Consider the following 23,392-nt stretch of genomic DNA (forward strand, 5'->3'; position numbering starts at 1 on the left):
TCGCGTCCCTCAGGTCCTCAGTATGGTACGCTGGAGAAAGCGTGGCACGCCTTCATGCAGGCAGCAGATCGACTCAGTGAGCTGCATCTGGAGATGCGGGAACGGTTGGCGGGGGAGGACAGCGAGAAGGTGCGCAACTGGCAGAAGGATGCCTTCCACAAGCAGATGATCGGAGGCTTCAGGGAGACCAAGGATGCGGATGACGGCTTCCGCAAAGCACAGAAACCCTGGGTCCGCAAACTGAAAGAGGTGAGGTGCTGTCTGAGTGGTTTGTTTTGTAACACTAGACGCCGGTGTTGTATATGATCAGGCCATCTTGTGATTCATATTCCCCGGTAGTAACTGTGTTTACGTTCTTTCATTTACATTATGATACAGAGCGACTGTGAGCTACACACAGACGTTTATAGCAACTTATAACATTATATTTATAAAGGTCTTTATTTTGACCTCTTCAGAACTGTTCAGATTGTTTAAAACAGGACGTAAAGATTATTAAATTGTAGCAAGATCAAAAGCTTAACATTTGTTGATGACATTTATAGGAGGAGATCGCAAGACCACTTACTCTTTTAACTTCCAACTTACAGTGGCATTTTACCATATATTTAATAATCTAATATGTTTATATTATGTCTGTACAAATAACATTGAACATAATTGTTGTACTTGACCTTGTTCACTATCATCATTTTTCTATCTTTTTTTTTTTTTTGTGCCCTGCAAAGTATGAGATAGCTTTGTTATTGGGAAGAGATGCTACTTTGAGAGGAGCCACTTTGTTCAAGGTTCAAGGCTCTTTATTATCATGTGCTCAACAATAACAGAAGTTGTTGGCAATGAAAATCTTTGGCTTCACACACTTCCACCAATGCTTGTTTAATAACTAAAAAGAAAATCACACAAGTAAAAGCAAAATCTGTATCTAAGATAAAAAGAAATGGGGCAAGTTAAGATATAGGGCCCTATTTTAACGATCTGAAACGCAAGTATCAAACACCAAACCCAAAAGCTTTGTGGGCGGATCTCGAAGGCTGTTGCTATTATACCGGCGGGATAAATGACTCTTGCGCCCGATGCAAATCTAAAATGGGTTGGTCTGAAGTAGCTACATTACTCATAGGTGTGGTTTGGGCATAACATGCCATAAACCAATCAAAGCGTTATCTCACATTCCCTTTAAAAGCAGGCGCGCTTTTCCATGGCGGATTGTTATTATAATGTCGGATTTGCTAGGCGCACGCTCTTAATACATCCATGGGCGCACGCCAGGAGCGGTTCACAGCCGAGGAGACTGACGTTTGCTATTGATTTTTCTTTTTGACAAAATGTAAATAAAGAAATGTCACAAAAACATACTTTCTGATGTTTTGGGCCCACTCTCACTGAATCACGAGGTTATGAATGCATGGTGATATTTTTGCAATGTAGTCTAACATTAGACCGAGATGACCTCACTATAGACGATGCAGCTCTTCTGTCTCTCCTCTCCCGTGCTGCTGCTGGGGCATTTAGGTTAAGTGGCATCGGCACATACAGTTCAACATCACATCATCTTAAGTCCTCTAATATTTCCTCATTTATGTCATCAACACATCCATGATTCATGGAAATGTTGTGTAAAACAAGGTCATATTTTTCCTTGTATTTATGTATGGTTTGCAAAAATGGGAACTGCTGGGTCCGTGAGATGAGAGAAGCAAAGTGTACGCGCGGTGTGCACACTCTACATTACGGCCAAGCATGCGCCCTTAAAATAGCATCTGAATAACGCGCCACTGACTTTAGACTAGGTTTTTCCTGGTCTGTGGTGGAATTGTTTTCTGAAACTGCAAAATAGCACTAGGGAACGTTTGCGCCAAAACACGCCTCCTCTTTTTGCTGAACCGCCCCTGGAGTGCGAGTTCATTCCCTAATTTACCGACGTCAGTCTGTGGAGGGAAAAGTCTGCTGTGTGTCTGTGGGTGCAAAATAGGAATGATCCATGCGTCGGTGTACAAAGTCAATTGCGCTGGGTGCAAGATAGGGCCCATAGTGTTAACATCTAAACAAAAAATATAAATGAAGTAATACAAGTTGTAGACAGCATTGCCAAATGAATAAAACTGAATATGAAAAGAAAAGTAAGAAGGAATAGTGTGTATATGCATAATTAGGAGAGAATTAAAAAAACGATATATTATGTACATACATATATACGTACATATGTATAAAACCTAAAAGTTAATTATATGTGTGTGTGCGTGTGTGTGTGTGTGTGTGTGTGTGTGTGTGTGTTTAGGTGGAGGTCTGTAAGAAGAGCTACCATCAGGCCAGGAAGGAGGAGTGGACGGCGTTTACCAGGGAAACGCACGCCAAGGCCGACCCGACCAAGTCGCAGGAGGAAGTCCGCAAATACACGACCCGGGCGGAGCGCTGCACCGAGGAGGCTGAGAAAGTACATTTACACATACAGTACATGCATACAGTCCCATGTGTAGCTCCACTTGTACCAGTCTAGGTGTGTCAGTGATGCCAGAAAAAACATACCTGTGTGTGTTTTTGAGTTATGAAACGTGACCGGGCTTGTCTCTACTGTTCCCTGCTCTGCAAAAAAAAACAACTTAAAAAAAACAGCAGAGAAAAAGCTCCAGGTCCCGATAAGGGAAATGGTCAATCGAAAACAGGGACAAAGAGACAAAGAGCTGTGTCAGGCAACCAAAAGACATGAAATCCAATATCACGACTCATTTGTAGACTCTGGGAAAACAATACCTGAAAAAGCCCCTACACTTCACTGTCAGGACACACAACCAGACAGTATGTATCAGCAGCCCCTTAGTGTTGTTCAGGTTATCACAAAGCATTTCAGTTGATAGGTAATTTGTTCATTTGTTGCCCATAAGTGCCCATATTATGAAAAAAACAAACACTTTTTCTGTGATTTGGGGTGTTATTTTGTGTCTCTGGTGCTTCCACACGCATATAAACATTTGAAAAAAAAACATCCATGCTGTTTTGAGCGAGATACGGTTTCTGAATGTAACCTGCCTTCAGTCTCCGGGTGAGCTGGTCAAAATCTGCACGGCTTTCTACGTCACTAGCCGAAACGAAGGGCCTAGGGGCTAACCGTTAGCATGCTAGCACTAGCATGCTAGCTCGTTCTCAATGGCAAAACACTGCTAAAACACACAAATTCACCCTAATCTACAAAATAAATTATATAGAACTACTTACATGTCCCTGTTCTGCAGGTATTCCACACAAAGTTGGAAGTGCGCCCTCGTTTAGAAGAATTCTCCCAGCTAATCCTGCCTTGTACAGGCCGAAGTTGGAGAAACAGCTAGCTAGCTCATGTGCGACTGACAACAAAGATGTTACAGCAGTGAGAGGTCTCACTCTGTAGCTAAAACAGAGAGCTCAACACACAGGGTGAAAAGAGGAGCTGCAGCAATGTGCAGTACAACAAAAATATGGTGTTTTTTGAAAATTAAACCACGTAAACCTATTCTGATACAATCTCAAATTACAATTATGAACCTGAAAATGAGCATAACATGGCCACTTTAAGTTACTGCTGATTCTAATCAGTCACTTCTTGATACTATTCCTCCACATTAAAAGTTTTCCATGAGTTATTCACATGGAGGATTTTATGGTGGAGCAGCTACAGGAGATGTGTTGCATTTGTCACTGGGTCAGCAGCACAGTCTATTGTTGACTATAACTTTGTGTAAACAATATGATTTTTTTTAATTCATTGTATAAGTTTTGAATATGAAAGGGAGGAATAGTAGAAGAAGAAGCAGCCACACTGAGCATATTGTGTGAAAAGTTGCAGAAGACAAGCTCTTACTGCAGTTAGTGCGGACCACAACACCTTCAACACGTCATCAAGGTAAACAACGCTTAGCATGCCATCCTGTTGGACGGAAAACCTCACACGCTGTTTCATGATTGCGTTTGCTCGCAGTGTGGTACAAGTGTCCCAATCCTGAAAAGGAATATTATGTTTCTTAGGTACTTAGCATCAAGCATTCTTTTTGAAACTTACAGGAGTTGAGAGGATTGACACATGAAAAACATTTCCGGATCCAGAATTGGGTTGGCTTGTCTGTTCACTGTAAAAAAAAAATGATGTTCTTTTAAGTACCAAATTTCCTCTCGTTCTTTTTGCAGCTCTATAAGGAAAACAACAAGGAATTTGAAACAAAAAAAAGCTTTAACTTTGGAAGAAAACCAACTTCATTTGTCTAACTCAAACTGCTCAAATTTTCTCATTTTAGCTACAGCTGAACTTTAGGATGAGTTTCTACACCGAACAAAGACTGTTGATTTTGTCCCCCCATCACTTTACTTTGAAATCAGCCAAGTAAGGAACTCTTCATGGTCAGTTACAACATGATTCCAGCGACCAAAACTGATTTGTATGGACAGTATTGTTTTTACGACAATTATGCATCTAAATACTTTACATTAAACATTCTTTTTTAAATTTACAGGAGTTGAGAGGAGTAAAAAAAACAAAAAACATTTGACTCCCTGAGAAGGAGATTGGTCTGGAATTGGGTTGGGTTAATTCTTTTTTATTTTGAATACTTTTGTATTAAAGGAAAGGTACGAAATATCGTTCTTTAACATTATTGTGGTTTGGAGAAGGCGTCAGCCCACGGTTTATCGGTGTTTTAAGCCCCCAATGGCACTAGGATTAGGCAATGGTTATGGTTAGGGTTAGGTGCCTTGAAGTCAACGGTCGCAGCGCTGCCTGGAAGGAGACGTTGGGGACTTAAAACACCATCGAGCCCACGTGGACAAGCAAGAGCACATTTGCAAAAAAATGCAGTTTTGTTTAAAACAGCTCACAGCTGAAGACCATTCCATACAGTAGATACAGCCACATTCTCACCAGCAGTAGACTTGAACTAAGTGTGTACGCCGCCCTAGTAGCTCAGTGTGTGCTCTGTGTGTGTGTGTTGCAGGGGAAGGAGCGCTACACAAAGGCCCTGGAGGAGCTGAACCGCTGTAACCCTCGCTACATGGAGGACATGGAGCAGGTGTTCGACCTCACCCAGGAGGCCGAGCGCAAGAGGCTGCGCTTCTTTAAAGACGTCCTGCAGGACATCCACACACACCTCGACCTGTCCGTCAAAGAAGGGTAGGACATGCGCACACACACACACACACACACACACACACAGAGTGATTAGGTGATGGTGTAGGCATGCAAAACGTTTAGGTTTGAATGTGTGTGTGACCATGTGTCTATGTACACAGGGCTTAATAGAAAACTCATGGAGTTGTCCATTAACTATTGACCTCTCATTTGTATTTGAACAAGCCACTGTTACCACAGTGACCACGATTGGTAAAGTCCGACCAGATCTTTGTTCAAATACTGAACAAAAACTTCATATTTAATTAACTATTTGAATAGGAAGTGATGCAATTTGATAGGAATGTACTTTGAAAAAGTCCACCCAGTGACTTGTTTGTCTTTTGTTTCTTACAGGTTTACGTTACAGTAAAATGTCTAAAATCAAAGTCAACAGTAAAGTTGAAGTATAGAAGAGACCACCTGTCCTCCTACAGTGACCTCAGTCTAAACCCAAACTCCAGACTCACAGACTGAGCTCTGTCATTACCTGAAGTGAATTACGAGGACACTTATGAGCGGTGGTTCCCAAGCTTTTTAGCTTGTGATGCCAGTGGCCGGAGGCCTTATGTTTTTGGGTTGTCTGTCTTGTCCCAATACAAGAAAAAGTCGAAAGTATTTGACAATTTTGTAAATGAGTACATGTACTATACTATAAATTTAAGAAAATCCCTCAACTGTAAAGCATACAGTTAGTGGAATATTGAGTTTGAAGGTTTTGACCCTGGAGTAGTTTGACAAAGAACTGTTGGAGCATCACAATTTACAAAATTCATCCACTTTGGAAGTTTGTGAGATGTGCCTGAAAGCTCAACATAAAAAGCTAGTGAGTGGACCTTAATAAGGTGTAAAAAAACAACAACAAAAAACGATTACATAGACAAACTATGTAATAACATCCAGACCTGTGCAAAAACTGTCCCACCACATATGACTGGGTTTGGAAAGCATTAGCTCCTAGATGTGTTTTGGAAGGTTTATATGTATTTATGTAAAAGTATTTCTGGCCTCCGGTCTGTTTTCTGTTGAATACAGTCAACAGGCTTTAAGAGGAAGTCCAGTGTCCAAAAACCCATCAGTCATTTACCTGCAGCTCCTGGGAAGGTTGGATGTAGATGAATAGATGCAAGTTTTTCCTTCATATCACCTCTGAGTGTAAACAAGCCAGCAAGGAGCTGATACGTCTTACTAGAAAATATGCACATACAATAGTCTTATCTGGAATTCCACCTTTTAAATAGAGGCTTGAGGATTTTGAAGGCCCAGCCCCCGGAATACACAGTATAATCAGTAACACTAACATACAGTGTAATTGTGTGTACAGTACAGTGTATTCCTGGCTTACTGCAGTTTTTGCTTTGTTTGCATTCTACGTGCCACATTTTGGCCAAATCGGTACGTACTGCTAATATAGTAGGTGGTCTTGAATACAGCCATTGTTTTGGTTTTACAGCAACCTAATTGTTTTGATTCACTCTCTGTGGTCTCATCAAACATGTTTCCAGTAGCAGAATGCAGCTGTTTTTTTTTTTTTAGCAAAAACGTTCTGATAAAGCCACTGAACATTACCTGCTCAGCAGCAAACAGCAGACAGACACAGTTAGAGACGAGCTGGTGAACATAGTAAAGTTTTAGCAGCTTTTAGCAGCTAAAGAGACCTCAGGAGTTGGAGGAGACCAAAACTGCTAAGCTAAAGCTAAAAGTAGAGTGAACATTGAACTCACATTCATCAGATGGCCAGAAACAAATGAATGTTAATGTTGCTCTGTGTCTGCTGATGTGTAAATAAGGGCTGCAATTAATTAATCAGACTATAATTTTCTCGATTAATCGTTTAGTCTATAATATGACGGAAAATAGTGACTAAAAAGTGCCCAACAATTTATGTAAGGTCTGAGATGAAGTCATCAAATGTCAAACAATCCAAAACTCCATTACATTCAGTTTACTATCATATAAAACAAGGGAAATCGGCTTTAAATTAGCTGGGGAACATACTGTAGTGGAGCATTTAATAGCTATAGAAACAGCTATGTCCCTTAGAAGTTAATGGAGACCATTGAGAATATTGGACTTCATCACATTCCTCAAGTGAACACAAACGTGACTTCACAATAATGCTAATGTTGCTCCATGTCAGTCTAATGTGTAAATGAAACCCATTCAATACAACCATACACCTCTTCAAAAGAGGATAATATGTCCGTGTTGTTTACAGCTTGTTCTGCTGCCACAAAGTGACCAAAAAAATCAATGAATGCAGCTTTTAACTAAATAACACAGCAGTCACGTTGATGAGATAAAAAAAAAGGCTGAACTGTTCTCTACTAGTGGCTCTGTCAGTAATTTTTAGATACCATCTGTGTTTTTTGGCCACTTAGGGGCAGAGGAAGGTAGTAAACGCAACACCGACATTTTGTCACCTTGATAAACTTGTTAGCAAACAGTTTTCCTATTTACACTGTCAACAGTGCACCTGACGGGCGCCCGGATAGATCAGTTGGTAGAGCGGGCACCCATATGTAGAGGTTTACTCCTCGTCACAGCGGGCCCAGGTTCGACTCCGACCTGTGGCCCTTTGCTGCATGTCATTCCCCCTCTCTCTCCCCTTTCATTTCTTCAGCTGTCCTGTAAAAATAAAGGCCGAAAATGCCCCAAAAAATAATCTTTTATCTTTTTTTGGTCTCTACCAACTCTGAGAGAAATATCTGTCACTTAAGCTGCTTTATACTACACTACAGTATGTTCACAAGCTCGTCTATAACTGTCTGCTATTTGCTAGTCTACATCCTTTGTGTTCCACTTCCGGTATTGCTCTGGTGCTGCAGGAAATTCCGCCAGATGCGTGTATTTTCCGTTTCCTTCCGCTTTCTTTGTGGATTTATGAGGACTACTGTTGACTGCTGTCAGATCTCTGCAGGGTAAATTGAGACAGCTAGCTAGACTATCTGTCCAATGTGAGGTTTTTTCTCGCACGACTATTTTGCAGCGGCTCCGTGTGGAGTTTAACACCGCCCGTGACGATTCTGATTGGTTTATAGAAATGCCATTAAACCAGGGCACGTTTTCCTCCTTCAGCGCGCTTTGGAGGAGGGTCTGGCAAAGCAAGACTAGCTATTTGCTGATGCAGGTATTGTGTATAGTGTGTTTGGAGCGTTTTTGAAGCTATGAGAGCGATGAGGGTGAACCAAAACAGTAAAGTTGCAACCAGTCAGATAAACAAAAGCTGAAACTATGAATCTCCGTAAAGCCGAGGGGAGCTGCAGATTAAGGTGATTATTCTTTGTATCTTCATCACGGTGAGCGAATCCTTTCACATTGTTGCAGTGTCTGATAATTCATCAGAGGAGCTGCATGTTAACGGGCGAAATTAAAATATAACACATTGAATTTATAAAGCCCAGTTCAATCGAGACTGTAGCTTTAAAGTATGAAAGAGCATTTAAAATCTCTATTGACAGACCTAAAGGAGGAGGAGGAGGGGTTACAGTAGATGTGATGATTGACAGTCACTTTGCCCAATAGGTTCAAAGGCCTGCACCGGGACCTGGGTCAGACCATCCAAGCAGCCAATGACACCGAAGATCTCAGATGGTGGAGGAACACCCACGGACCGGGCATGAGCATGAACTGGCCACAGTTTGAGGTGTGGAGACGGAGACACACACACACACACACACACACACACTCTCAGACACACACTCTCAGACGCACTCACATACATACTCTCACTCACTCTCAGACACACACTCTCAGACGCACACACACACACACACACACTCGCTTTAATTCACTCTTGGGATTATTTATACAACTTCATTAATTGATTTAGTCTTTCTTTAAACATCTTATTGAAAACAAGAGTACTGCACAGTACTAGCTATCGTTGTTCTGTGTGTGCGTGTGTGTCAAAGAGACGGACTGAATATTAAACAGGCTACCAGTGAAAGCCTTGTTGTGTGACTGAGACCTCTGAGTGGGGTCAGGAATGTCTGAACACACACACGCAGATTTATTTTATGTAGATGTTTGTGGAAATCTACAGATTTTACTACAGCTCTGCAGACCTGCAGGCCACCGAGGACAAACAAATATTTACAAGATAAGACAAAACAGAAGTACAAATGATTGTTTCTTCACAGACTTTTAAGGAACAGTTCTACATTTTGAGATATACGCTGGTTTGGTTTTGATCAAACCACTTTCATATCTGTACGTTAGGTTAAATATGAAGCCGCAGTCGCTTAAATTACCATTAAGACTGGAAACGGGGAAACCGCTTGCCTGGCTCTGTCTGCAGGTCACAAAATCAGCCTTCCAACTCCTGTAAAGCTCAATAATTAACATGTTATATCTCATTTGTTTAACCTGTACATAAACTAAAGCGTAAAAACATCTTATTCTTTTATGTACATCACGACAGAGCCAGGCTACGTTATGCTAAGCTAAGAAAACAATTTCAAATATACCTTTTGCACAGTTTCAGTCTGTGGTAACTTTTGCTTTCAAGAAGCCCTTTTAATCCCAAAGTTCTAAATGGAAGAAAGGATCAGTTTTTTTAATTTCCTGAGAGGTTTTGTGAATTCCGCCTGAGGATGAAATAACAGCTTGTAATCAGTTACACACAGGTTTTTACCACACCCTCTTCACTCTTTGTTTCTGATTCACAATGACGGAATCGTTGTATTGTCCTATTTTCTGTCTGCAGACCCAATTGTCAAGTCATAATAGAGATACAATCATCGGGATTCCTGCCCTCCACTTTATCTTTGGCTGCACCACACTGTGTGTGTGTGTGTGTGTGTGTGTGTGTGTGTGTGTGTGTGTGTGTGTGTGTGGTCCACACCTGGATCCTTGAATTTCGAATCGTACAAAAGAGTTGACATATAACACTCAGAAATGCAGCAACTGGACCCCAGAAAGTCTGTTTGAAGGTTTCAGATGTTTTCAAATCCATTTGGTCTGTTCTCCGCATTTGATGTGTGTGAGTAAATTATTTTGGCCATGTACAAACAAAGCCTGTCAAGTGGTCGCACGATGCTGAACAAAATTCAGTCAGTGCAGAGCTGCAGTGTTGTTCATTTATGGTTACAAAGAAGCAAATGTTGACACATGAAAACCAAAACTCCCTCGTGTTTTAAAAGCTATGCAGAACAAAAGTTTTATTCCTATAGCTATAGCACATTTCACACACGGGCAATTCAATAAGCTTTACATTAAGTAAAGCACAAAGAAACATCCACATATACAATATGACTGAAAGAAAATACAAAGTACATAAAAACCGTGGTCAAACTAGAGATGTACTTCCAGAATTGAAAGTGTAGTAGGAATAGAGTGCAAGTTTTAGAGCTCAATCATAGGCGCATGAAAAGACAAATGTTTTTAACTTTTTTTCATTTTAATTGCTGCATTTGGCTCGCATGTAAGTTTTTCTTTGTGGTATATGCATGCGGCATAACAGCCAAATGCTGCTTTACCATGTTTAGTTTAGACTCTGGGCTGTTGTCATGAACCAGCTCAAATGTATGACAAAATAATGAACACCACACATAATTAAGGATTCAATTAACAGCAATATATTCAACCCATATTAAACCATACTTGAAAAATGATCAAACGTGTATTTCAGTTTAATCAGTGGTGTAGTGAGTCCATGGGTGTAAGTGATTCTGTGGAAAGCAAAGCTAATAGAACTCAAAGGACAAACAAACCAAAAACAAGCCCTGCTGGCTGTGAGGACAGAGAGAGAGAACTGCATATCCAGCCCTCTTCAGTAGGAATCAAGAGGAGTGGATTCCAGTGTGGCTCATCCTCCTGCCACACCTCTGCCACTCGGACTGCCTCCTAAACGGCTGACAGGGAAAATACCAGGCCCCCACGAACAGCGCTCAGCCTTTCCACTGATTTTGTCCAGTGGCCACTGGCAGTAATGCAACGAGGATTTTCCCCACAGGCCACCATTGTAAAAGAGACATTAAACTGCTGCTAGGACACCTCAAACTGCAAACAGGGACGGTTATGACTCTTTTTATTCTGAATTTTTAATCCATTTGAAAAGTGGGCCGCATATCACGGAAGTAAGCCCCGGAAACTTTTTTTGTTGGTGAATAGGAATAGAAATGAACGAGGCTTCGCCTTATAATACATCCATGGAAAATACCAAAGAGCCACCCACAGAGTGGGTCATCACAGCTGTACTTCCTGACCATGTCTCTAAGAGCTCTACTTGGTTTGTATTCTTTTAGCATATCACAGATATTCTCTGGGCCCAAACCACTCAGTGATTTATAGATAAGTAGCAGCACTTTACTATATTTTATTTAACCAGAAGAAACTTTTATTATTGGTCACACACAATCGTACAGTACAATGTAGTGAAATTCTAAGCCATCCCATCCTAAGCATTAGGAGCAGCGGACAGCCACATAGCATCCAGGGAGAAACTTGGGGTTCAATGTCTTGTCGAACCGCCAATCTTGTGGTTGAGGGCCGACCCTCTCTACCTCTGAGTCACAGCCACCTAACTGTGAGCCAGTGCAAAGACCTCAGAACTGGAGTAATGTGCTTGGTTTGTCCTGGTTAAACGAGCTAAACGAGCTGCAGCTGCCTAATGGTTTCTTTGAGGAGACCAGTTAAAAGGACCTTCAAAGTAGTCCACCATACTGGAAATATAGGCATGGGTGAGCTTCTCTTGGTCGTGTTTGGATACCAAACCCTTACTTTTTGCAAAAACCCTTGATGCTGGCTATATTTTAAGATGATAGAAGGCTGTTTTAGTAATTGCTTTGATAAGGCTGGTGAAAGTGAGATCTGAGTCTATTAGAATGCCAAGATTTTGGGCTTGGTCTTTGGTTTTTAGAGTGTCATGTGCTGTTTTACTTGAGTGTCCTGTGCTGTTTTACTTGAGTAACATTAGCCGATTCAGGGCTGCAGGAAACTCTTTGACATGTTATATGGACTTCCCCCAGCTTTAAAGTGTTTTAATGTGGTGGTTGCATTTTGCCATATCACTCGGTCTGATTGGCCACATTGTAAGCAAACGTGTATGTTGACCTGTGTGTGTGTGTGTGTGTGTGTGTCAGTCTGATCTTTGCCTTCAGGAATCTATAAGCTGATTTGAAAAGTATGTTTCTTAAGGAATCTTAGAATCAGTAACCGGTAACCCTACTCCTCAGTTTTCCACTTTAACACACTATTATGTAGTTGTAAGCAGTTATAAGGAAATGCTTTTTAGTGTTAATATTACTGTATTTGTCAACATTTATATCTATTTAGCTTCCACAGGTTTTCCAGAATTGAAAAATAAGAGTAGAGAAAGAAAGGGGGTAGATGTTGGCAGAAAGCAATGAATCTCTTCTGTTCTCTGAGGAATCTCCTGGCGTTCCCACAGCACTGCTCACACGCAAACAGAGAGCCATTGTCCCAACACATACACACACATTTGTCTTTCCGTACTTCTGAGGACTTTCTGTTAACTACATTCATTCATAACTCCAACCTGAACTCCTCTGCTGCATACTTATACCTTAAAATGTAAGGCTTTTAAAGAGAGAGGAGCAGTAAAATGACCTCACTTTGTCTCGTCCTTGAACATACTGTGCATGTGTGGTGTTCTTTTATGCTTGTGAGGCCATTTGGTCCACACACGCATATATAAGCGCAAACCTCCTGTAGTGCTGATAGTTTGGAGGTTGTTCTGTGCTCCACTGAGACTGTAAATAACAGTAACTGTATCCCCAGCCACCTACGTCTGTCAGCAGCCTGTTATTATGGCCAAAGTGTCTCTCTGTGTGTTTGTTTTTGTCTGGCTGTGATCAGACTCCATTGATTATCTACCACAGGACAGGAGTGATCATTAAATGGCCACTAAGACAGAAAAACACGTGGATGTAAATTAGCATTTTTGCTAACTCCGGCATGTTTACATATTTTATACTGACGGATGTTCATTAATCACATTCATTGCTCTACCCATATGAAATAAATGAATTTACTTACTGTATTTGCAACATATTTTGTCACAGCAGGTGTTTTTGTTTTGTTCTCATTGTAATTTTAATTTATCATTTTTCAATAACCTTACATCTGATTATTGTCTTCTATATTAGAAAATGCTGCAGTGTACTGTATGATTATAAATCCTCTGAATGGAATATAAATACCAACTACAACTGCAACTGGCTACTAGCTGTAACATATCAAGATATTTATCAACCAACAGTGTTTAACTCTTCTCTTGTCTCTGTACGTTTTATGTAGTAACTTGTTCAACTCGTGCAGTCGTGTCTTTCCATTGACTTTATATGCAATCACGCTGCATCTGTCTGTACATGCAGTTAAAAAATTAATATGGCCTGTGCCACCAAAATGTTTTGGGCTTTTCCGCCTTTATTTGATAGGACAGCTAGATGAGAAGGAAGGGGGGAGAGAGAGGGGGAAGACATGCAGGAAATCATCACAGGTTGGATTCAAACCCTGGACCTCTGCGTCGAGGCATAAACCTCTCAGTATATGTGCGCCTGCTCTACCCACTGACCCAACCCGGCCACGCGCCACCACAATTTGACTTTGAATTTTATAAGTCAGAATTTTAAAACAAAACTACAAAACTGAACAGCAGCAAAATCCCTGAGAGTATTCAGTTGAGCAATGTTGCGTTTTATTGCTTATGAATTAAACTTTTTGTGTGTGTGTGTGTGTGTGTGTGTAGGAGTGGTCTCCGGAGGCGAGTCGCTCCATCAGCAGGAAGGAGCGAGGCGGACACTCTGAGGACAGCGTGGTCACCCTCACCAACATCGTCTCCTCGGGTGGAACTGAGGTCCCGCCGAGTCCCATCACCCTGGACAGCAGGTAGGAGGACATCTCCACGTCCGCTGCAGACTAACTACAGCCCTCATTATTTCATTATTGGACTCGATCCAACACCTAGTTTTATTTGCTCTGTTTATCAGAGTAAGCCGTGAAGTATAAACCTGAGCTGTATCACCCTTTCTCTGTGTACATACACACACACACACACGATGCACAATATATACATGTGGGTTTGAGTCTGTGGGTGCGTTACTGACAGATACACAGGCAGCATGTAGCATATAGAGCATGTCGTTTAGTTTGTTTGTCGTCAGTTTAGTTTGTAGTCACCCTGAGGAGTTAACCTCCTGTACAAAATGCACTCTAATTAGCAGCTAGAAAGGTGTGTGTGTGTGTTGTGTGTTAGAGACTTTGTTACTGGATTTAGCCTCTGTACAAACTCACCTCCCAACAGTACGTTTTCTCAAAAGCAAAAGATATTTGACAGTAAGTCATTTGCTCTACTTCTTCATCTAATCCCATCATGCTGCTGCTGGCGGTGCTCCATGAACACACCGTCCTCCAACTGTAGCAAATCTCTAAAAAAGTCTTAGAAAACATTCACATTTAGAATTTGAAAGACTGGAGGAATGGGAGTAGGAGTCTCAAATAACCTGGGGGGCCACTGGACTGGTTGTCTCGGGGGTGGGAACCTAAACCTGCTGCAAAACTGCCATACCGGTTCACGTGTGTGTTTTCTTGGAAAACAGCAGGTTTCTTTTGCGATTGAGGCAGGAAGCAGTCACATTAAACTCCACCAAATAATAGAGGTGTGACGAGATCTCGTCCCATGAGATCTCGCGAAATTATTTCTTGTCGAGGTAAAAATGATCTCGCAATATCGGTCACAAGTGCGGAGCAGCCGCCAGTAGACGAGTCTGGTTGGTCTTTTAATGCATCTGGCTTTGAAGAGGAGTCTGCCTTGGGCCTCTAAATTAGCATGGAAGATCACCTGCCCGTTCGCCAAAGTTGACTCTTAGTTTACTTTTGCAGAGCGGTAGCGGAGTTGCAATTGTACAAAGCTGCCGGTAGAACCCAGCGTTAGAACGTTAGATGGTACGGCCGCGATCTCTCTCACGCTCTCACTCGCACCCGACACACACCCACACATCTGCAGCGTGCTGATCGCGCAGTCCGCTCTCTTTCGCTGTCTTTTTTTAAATGAGTCGGAAGCAGAAAACAAAACCTAACTTTACTCTTAATGATATTAAACAAAGAGACCTGTTCTCCTCTTGTCTTAAAATGGTCATAAATCAATACAAGAGCAGCCTAGTTCCTTGTTTACTGCTGCAATGAAAGGCTTGGTTACATTGTAACCTTGGTTCTCTGAGTAAAGACTATTTCCAGTCATATTTCTTAATTGTCTTAAAAAGTTTTCTTTAAAACAGTGTTAAAGTCTCGTCTCGTGAACTCAGTCTCGTGAGCCGAGTGTCTCGTCACACCCCTACCTAATAATAATAATAATAATAATAATAATAATAATAATACTGTTAATATTGTCTTCCTCTCTTAAACCTTTGCTCTTTTAGCTTTACAAAGAGACTTTTTTGGTGTCAACTGAAAATCAAAGTGGTGTGTGTGTGTGTGTGTGTGTAGGTAGGTAGGTTGTCAAGTTTTGCTGTTTTGAAATAAAAAGCAATTTTTTATGCATCAAATTGTCTCAAATAGGCCCTAGTAGTTTGAATATGATGTACAGTAGAAGACATAAGTTGAAAATTGTGTGTTTTCAGACATTGTGACTTTCTGTGCAGCTATTAGCAGCTTCCTGCTCATCTGTTATTTTGTCATGGTTTCCAAACTAAGACTGGTCTTCCTCTGTGAGCTCGCTGTCGTTCCATAAACTCACTGTGGTGCCTGAACGTCTACCACTCAGACATTTTCACACACTCGGTTCTCCACTGGACATCCGTGATGACGACGGCTGTGGTTGCCAGGAGATGTGTGACGTAGCTACAGAGCCTCTCTTGGTTTATTTACAACACCTCAGTTGGGGCACATTAAGTTTAAAGGGGTACACATGATGCACGGTAACCCAGGGAGATGGTCGAGCAACTAAAAAAACTGAGAAAACCATGCTTCAGCCAAACCAATTTAACTTTATTATATTTTGTGCTTAAAAAGAGTGTATAGAATAGACTTTATAGTCATTGCACAAGCTTGTGTACAATGAAATTTGCTGTGCCGTACCTGAATATAAAAGCAATAAATACACACAAAAATACTCATACACTACATACACTCATTCACAGTCATCCCAATCAATACATATATGGATAAGCATTTTAAAAGCATGGAAACAGTATTGCACATCTAGCTCATGACACGAAGGTGGGGAAATATTTGATTTTGTTCAGTGATGGCTCTTGGATAAAAACTGTCCTTCAGTCTGGAGGTGCGAGCTTTGAGTGCACCATGTGTTGAGCAATGATTGTATATTTCTGTAACTTGTGATGCTGCATTCAGGTGCTGTTGAAACCGGGAACAACATGATTTTTATGTCAAAGAAACATAACTAACACTTGGCGGAAATTTCAGACTCTGTATGTTTGCGTCTGGCTGACTTTGTGTGTCTCCTCTCTCAGGGTGAAAGATTATTCGTCAGACTGGTCAGACGAGGAGATTCCTAAGAAGGTGCTGGCACAGAACGGCGTGGGGGAGGCGGAGGACGAGGAGGATCAGGTAGAAGCGGTGCGAGTCAGAGCGCTCTATGATTACGTGGGCCAGGAAGCCGATGAGCTCAGCTTTAAAGCAGGTATTAACACTTACTAATGCTTATAGAAGGGGAGGCATCACAGCGCAGGTTTTTGATTTTCGGTTTTAGTGTTATGACTTCTGTCGTTTCATAAAATGTGCAAAGCGAAAAGTTTTTTAGCTGCACTAAAAAACCATAAAGGACAAAACTTGGAGTGATGGAAGAAGTATTCAGATGTTTTATTATTATTATTATTATTTAATATATAATTATTATTATCTCAATATCACAACTTAATCCCAAGAGAAGGTTTTGAAATGGTAAGATGAAGAGATAAAAAAAAAAAAAAAAATCAAACTATCACAAAAACGTTATACTTTTTTTTTTTTTATACAGAAAATGTGAAAAGTTATGATCTGGTGAAAACACGTTATGATAATAATAATGAGATGATTCAGTTTTGATCTTAAGTTAAAACTATAAAAAAAACAGCAATAAAATTCACTACAATACTTCTTACAAGTGCAAACATTACAGGCCATTTAAAAGTAAATGTAGTATTTATTAAAGGGTTACTATATTGTGTCAACCCCCCGTTTTTTTTTTTTTCTTTCTTACTGATCTTTTTCACACGATACATTTAATGTCAAAACATATTTTCCTCATTCACTAAGTAGTTTGTTTTTCCCTAAAGATGGCCCAAAGATATTTATCAGAGTTAAATGCGAAAATGAATTCCTTTATCGGTCAACTTAAAGGTGCCGTAGGTAGGATTGGGAAGATCCAGGACTTAGCCAAAAAATATGAACATCGACAACTTCTCACTCCCCCCTTTCTGCTAAAGCCCAAAACGGTCTCCTAAGCCCCTCCCCCCAACAAGGGAAAATTAATGCGTGTGCATGAGCAGTGATTGACACGCAGTTAGACACCCCCCCCCCCCGGCCCTGATTGATGCATCTGAACAGGGAGCTGTGGATTTTTACAAATCTCACTGCAGGCTGTAGGTGGAGCCAGAGGAGCTGGATTCTTTTTTAAATGACCTGCTTCATGTAGTTCTACTGGAACATAGGGTCAGTTTCAGCAAATATGACAGAAAGTTAGTTTTGTAAGTCTTACCTACTGCACCTTTTAACAACTGACTTGCAGATGTTCATGAAATTACAGCTTCACGAACATAAATGCATTTATGTCCTAGTAGAAAAAAGTTTATATTTTAGAGCCTGAAAATGTCCGGAAAGATACTTCTTTTTTTTCTAATTTCTTTTTGTTCACCTGTGATGCCTCTCGTCTTGACACGCACACACACACACACACACACACACACACACACACACACACTCTCATGTCAAACACATTGTTTCAGACATGAGTACTGATGATCAAATGCAGTAAAACTGTAATGTGGTGGGCACAGCGTTGACATCTTTCCTCTGCATGTCAGTCAGCGCTGTGACCTGTCGAGCTGCTCGCTGTAAGTTCATGGATCTTGCTTTTAATGATTCTGAGTCACAGAAACGTCTCAACTTTGGTAAAATAAATTTTAAAAAATTAAGTAAAACTTGGAACTTTGCATCTTTTAGTGGATTAATAAAACAGTTTTGAAAAGCTGGACATGAAAGCTGTTTCCTCATTTGGCTGCCGTCTGGAAAAATTACTTCTTGACATGGAACGAGTTTTACTTCCCTGAACGCAAGACAATATTTCTCTTCATCTTATAAAAATATATCATAAGTAAGACATGAAACCATCTTATTTTCTGCGATTGGATCATGATTGCGAAAGTTTCAAATGAAGTTTCACTTCTTTGAACACTAAAAAGTATTTCTCTTCATCTCTAAATTTTATATATATATATATATATATATAATCATTTTTCATAATTAAGATATAAAGTTATTTTTTCTGTGACTTAAAGTGTCATTATTGGCAAATTTTCAAATGTAAAGACGCTGATAACAGGAGAACTGTGTGTTTCTGCTGTAACTCTCTGCATGATGTGTGACAGATGTGACAGATGTGAAGTGTGAGCAGCTTCACATCATCTGTTCGGTTCTGGAAAAGAAAAAAAAAAAAGCATTTTTAATGACGTGTTTCAGAACAGACAGTCGGAGCGTTGATGCTTTTATTTTGATGGAACAATCTGCTGCTCTAGTTTTCTCTTTTAACGTGGAATGAAAAAACAAAAGCTTTATTAAATACTCACACAGGTGTTCTTGTTGGAAATAAAACCTTCTCTGAGTGGGTTTCTCTTCCTGATCCACTGGATGTTTTATATATCAAGAATGCTAATTGAATGCTAATATAATAAAGAAACAAGTGTTTAAAAGGAAGAAAGTGAAAACACACACATCAACGTTCTTTGTTGTTTGATGAATCGGTGTCATCAGACATACACTATTCACCGTATAGACATGAAAGTATTAACAGTCAAATATGCAGATTTGTTTGTCTTTTCAGAGCAAATGAGCTCTTTTATCAAATGATCTTCATGACAACAGTTTCTCTGTGTGTACTGTGTTTTTCTGATGCTTGGAAGATTATTATTCCCATATTCTCCTATACTCCACACAGCTGCCTTTTGGCAAAATTCCCCCCGTCTCTGCGCTCCACCTCGGCAGATACATTGCACTTAATGTAGGACGCTGCTTGACCTCTTGTTTGTAATGAAACCGTGCCCGGTTGCTGTAACTTGAACATGCGTAATGGACCTCAGTCTCGCCTATTTCATCACAGTCAGGGAGGGACAAGAGAAGTTGATTGAACCAAACTTTCAAATCCGAGCAGACGCATACGGTACAAGCCAGGTCCCCCAGGAAGTGCGCCGGACTTTGAACCCAGTTTGACATAGCGGCCAAACAGCGGAATTCCAATTTCTGTGCCCGTCACGTGATGCCGTGGGGCTCAAAAAGACGCTTTCCGACAGATTTACGCGTCTGTAAATGAGTGGATAAATTTTTTTGAGCGTCACAACCCCCGCGAAGTGACTCGTTTCACTATCAGAATTTGATCCGTTTGTTTCGATCATTTAGAAAGTCTAGAAGAGCCTCACGGGGGAAATCCTTTAATCCCCATTCAAGTAGGCAGAGCCCTAAACCGGGAGGAGCCGGCTCGGCCGACGGAGGTCTCTACTACGCCTGCTCTGTGCGCCACACGCTGTGGAAGCAATGCCGGTCACCCATGTCATTTTCTAAGCGGAAGTTGAACTTTTTTGTCTGGTTCGGTGAAAGGAATAAACCGAAGTTGCGTGTGGCTTGAAATAATGAGGATAGTTTTTTGTGTGTTTATTGTCTTATTTTGTGAGACGAGCAACGCTATTTTCTGTTCTGCTGCTGAAAACAGGGTTGATGAGAGTGCTGCAGTTGAAAGTTGGACACATTTACAGAAATGTTGATTTCATTTGGGTTGACCTTACAATAAAAAAGTGTGGGGGGGGGGCGCATCCAGATAGCTCATTTGGTAGAGCAGGCGCCCATATATATATATATATATATATATATATATATATATATATATATATATATATATATATATATATATATATATATATATAGAGGTTTACTCCTTGATGCAGCGGCCCAGGTTCAACTCCGACCTGCGGCCCTTTGCTGCAGGTCATTCCCCCTCTCTCTCTCTCTCTCCTTTCATGTCTTTAGCTGTCCTGTCAATACAGGCCTAAAAATGCCCAAAGAATAATCTTAAAAAAAAAAAAAAGTGTGGGGGAGAATAGAGACTGAACCATATTGTGCTGTAAAACGATAAACATTTAGCTGAAAGAGGCTAAAGCGTTTTGGGAAGCTGCAGCGTTTGGTGAAAAAAACTCTCAGGTCTGTATGGGGACTCACTTTTCAGCTGGAGGTAAGGTGGCCCTGGTTGGTTTAACCAGGAGCTTTTAGTCCGTCCTCTAGGGGGGGTCCTGAGGGACACTGAGTTAATGAAAGCTGAAGGGACCACAGAGGGGGAGACCTTAGTTTGGAAAAGCTTACCCGAGCTCAGCTAGCTTATCCTGAGCCAGGACCAGATCACTGATGAACTGGGACAGTTTAGTTCTACTTGTCTATGGTAAAGACTGGGGGTAGGACTTTTTTACTGTTTTTGTTATTCTTTTATTCATTTATTATTTTTCAAAATTCAAAATAAAGATGAAGAGAGAGATAAGAGATAGTTTTCATTGATATTTATCACAAATGAATGGTTCCTCTTACTTCCAGTGTTCAATATTTAAACCATTGCTTTGATTTAACGTTGGTGTCCCTCATCTTCCCTCCAGGCGAGGAGCTGCTGAAGATGGGCGAGGAGGACGAGCAGGGCTGGTGTAAGGGACAGCTGAGCAACGGCAAAGTGGGCCTCTACCCCGCCAACTACGTCCAGGCCGTGGCATCCTGATGGCCCGCCCTCTCTGCTGGTCACCCAGCCAATGGTACAACTGCACTCAAGATGCCAGGACCAATCAAAAGCTATTAGCGCTGACATGTAGACAGTGAACCCGGAGCGTTTTTTGGTGATGGACTGTAGAACTCGTCACGGAGTTAGATTATTTTTGTTTTTTTCTGTTGTTTTGAGCTGCGTTTTTTGGAACTCAGCCAGTGGGAAAAGTCCCCTCGTTGTGAAAGGCTGTTGACTCTGCATGAGGTCAACGACGTTGTTGTTTTGAAAGAAGCTCTACGGGCGAAGAGAAGTCTGCCGGAGGCCGGCCAACACGAACAGACATTTTAGAGAAACATGGACCCAAGTTCTCTGATGGGACGTTTTATCCGAACTCTGGATTTTTGGTTTTCTGCTCGCTGCCATCATTCTCAGTTACTAGAGTCAGAAAATCCACATTTAATCAAAGAGGACAAAACCTGGGTGGTGCAGCAGTGAGAGCAACCATAACGGCTGGCTGTGATTGGCTGAAACATCGGTCAATCAATCAAACAAATCAATAGACAATTATTATATTATTATAGACAATTGTTTGACATTTTGGGAAATAGGCTTATTCATTTTCTTGCAGAGTTAGATACAACTCTCATATCTCATATTAGCGTCAAACTAGCAGCCTGTTAGCTTAGCTTAGCTTAGCATGACGACTGGGAGTTTTACAGTCTTTTTCTTTTGGAAGTAAAAGTCCCATTGATTTTTGACGACGTTACGTGAGCATTCCTACATTTCGGGGCGACGTGAAACTCTCACAGTTGAATCATCATAAGAATAACAACTGCTTTAGAATACATCTGGTTCTTTCTTTTAAAAAAAGTCGAAGTTAGACGCGTGTATGCGTAAAAACATTGAGGTGTAAGTTAAATATAACTCCAAGGGTGCATTTTTGGAAAGAAACGCCGATTTACAAGGTTAAAACTCAGATCGCTGACGTCAAACGATGACGGGGTTGAAAAGGCTTCGATTTTGTTACCTTTGTTTAGCCGGGCTAGCTGTTTCCAGTTTTTATGCTAAGCTAACCTAACCGGCTGTAGTCTTGTATGAGATATGATAGAGGTTTTGATCTTCACATGTAACTCTGGGCAGAGCAAGAAAGCGAACAAAGATGTAACCCAAAATGTCAAACTATTTTTACGAAAGCCTTTGGTATTCTCATCTTTGGATAAAATCATCTTCTTGTGGGGGTGAAAAAAAATATTTGAATAGATAATTTGGCACTTTTATTTCCAGTAGATGTCAGTGCAGTCTTTGATCCAGCGTTTAGTGGTTGTTAGAGGACCTGCAGCTGGATGAATCGAACCGGTTTGGAATCAAAAAGATGAAATAAATATAATAATAATAATAATAAATCTAACAAAAGACTGTCAGTGCCTTAGTCAGCGAGGCCAGAAATGTAGAAACCAGTAGAATGTCCTGTTACCTTTAAAACCTTTTAACTTCTGATTGGATCATTTAGCTCCACAACGGTATGCTTCGGTTGCTTTTTTTAGGTGCGACACTGAATTCACTTTCTTTCCTTTTGATTTTCTTTTTATGTGATAGCTGTATGTTTGTATTAAGTCAACTGATTTTGATTATGGACGATGTAAACTGCTACCCATTTCTTTTTTAAGAATAGCATTTTTACAGTCGACTTATGTACTTTCTAATTTATTCTCTTCAACTCAGCGGTCATTCTTCATGTTTAGGCAGACTACAGGCGGGGAGAGTACGGTTGACTGTTCAGATTTGGGTCATTTAACCTGCGGAAGGTGGTTTGTTGCTAGTTTTCTTTCGGTGTGCTGTGATCATGAAGCACGTGCACCTTAAACATCTGAAATAAGTGATCATCATTTTTCAGTGTTTAGGTTTTTTTTGTTGTTGTTTAAGTTTGTGGTTAGTGTGTGAGGGAGCCTCCTCTGTCTCTGCTGAGCATCGCTTCAGTTAACCCACGTATAAATCTGAATAATAAGAGAGATAATGGAGATTATTAACGCTACTGTGCTGCTCCTTTATTCTTTCCCTTTCTTTCCAGAATTGTAACATGTACAGAACATAAAGTGGGAAGCAACAATAAAGAGCTTTCTGCAGTTGGTTTAACAGACTTTGTTTTGTCCTCTAGCTTTCATACTGTGCCGTGGTAATTAATGTAGTATCTGCAGAGATTACAGGTAAGAACATTATAGAGTTGGTTTCTGGAAGGGTTAAGGTTAAGGGTAGCCCTAACCCATTAATTTCTTTCCACAGACAGCGCTACGTTACTCACAGTTGGAACACTTCTACAGCTTGGATTGGCATTAAACTTTTACAGTTGAATC

The 23,392-nt window shown here is 40.8% G+C and overlaps 1 protein-coding gene across 6 annotated transcripts in view; it reads left to right on the forward strand.

Annotated features, from left to right (window-relative positions):
* The window catches only part of pacsin3 (protein kinase C and casein kinase substrate in neurons 3), a 45,954-nt gene extending 22,790 nt beyond the window's left edge, over positions 1 to 23,164 (forward strand). For all 6 annotated transcript variants that reach the window (XM_078254118.1, XM_078254124.1, XM_078254141.1 and 3 more), the window contains 7 exons: positions 14 to 249; positions 2,282 to 2,437; positions 4,959 to 5,134; positions 8,657 to 8,777; positions 13,845 to 13,984; positions 16,567 to 16,736; positions 20,944 to 23,164. In XM_078254118.1, the coding sequence (XP_078110244.1) occupies positions 14 to 249; positions 2,282 to 2,437; positions 4,959 to 5,134; positions 8,657 to 8,777; positions 13,845 to 13,984; positions 16,567 to 16,736; positions 20,944 to 21,059 (1,115 nt within the window). In that variant the 3' untranslated portion in view covers positions 21,060 to 23,164. The remainder of the gene's footprint in view (positions 1 to 13; positions 250 to 2,281; positions 2,438 to 4,958; positions 5,135 to 8,656; positions 8,778 to 13,844; positions 13,985 to 16,566; positions 16,737 to 20,943) is intronic.
* Positions 23,165 to 23,392: the final 228 nt, after the last annotated feature.

Source organism: Sander vitreus, chromosome 1 (genome assembly GCF_031162955.1).
Source record: "Sander vitreus isolate 19-12246 chromosome 1, sanVit1, whole genome shotgun sequence".
NCBI lineage: Eukaryota > Metazoa > Chordata > Actinopteri > Perciformes > Percidae > Sander > Sander vitreus.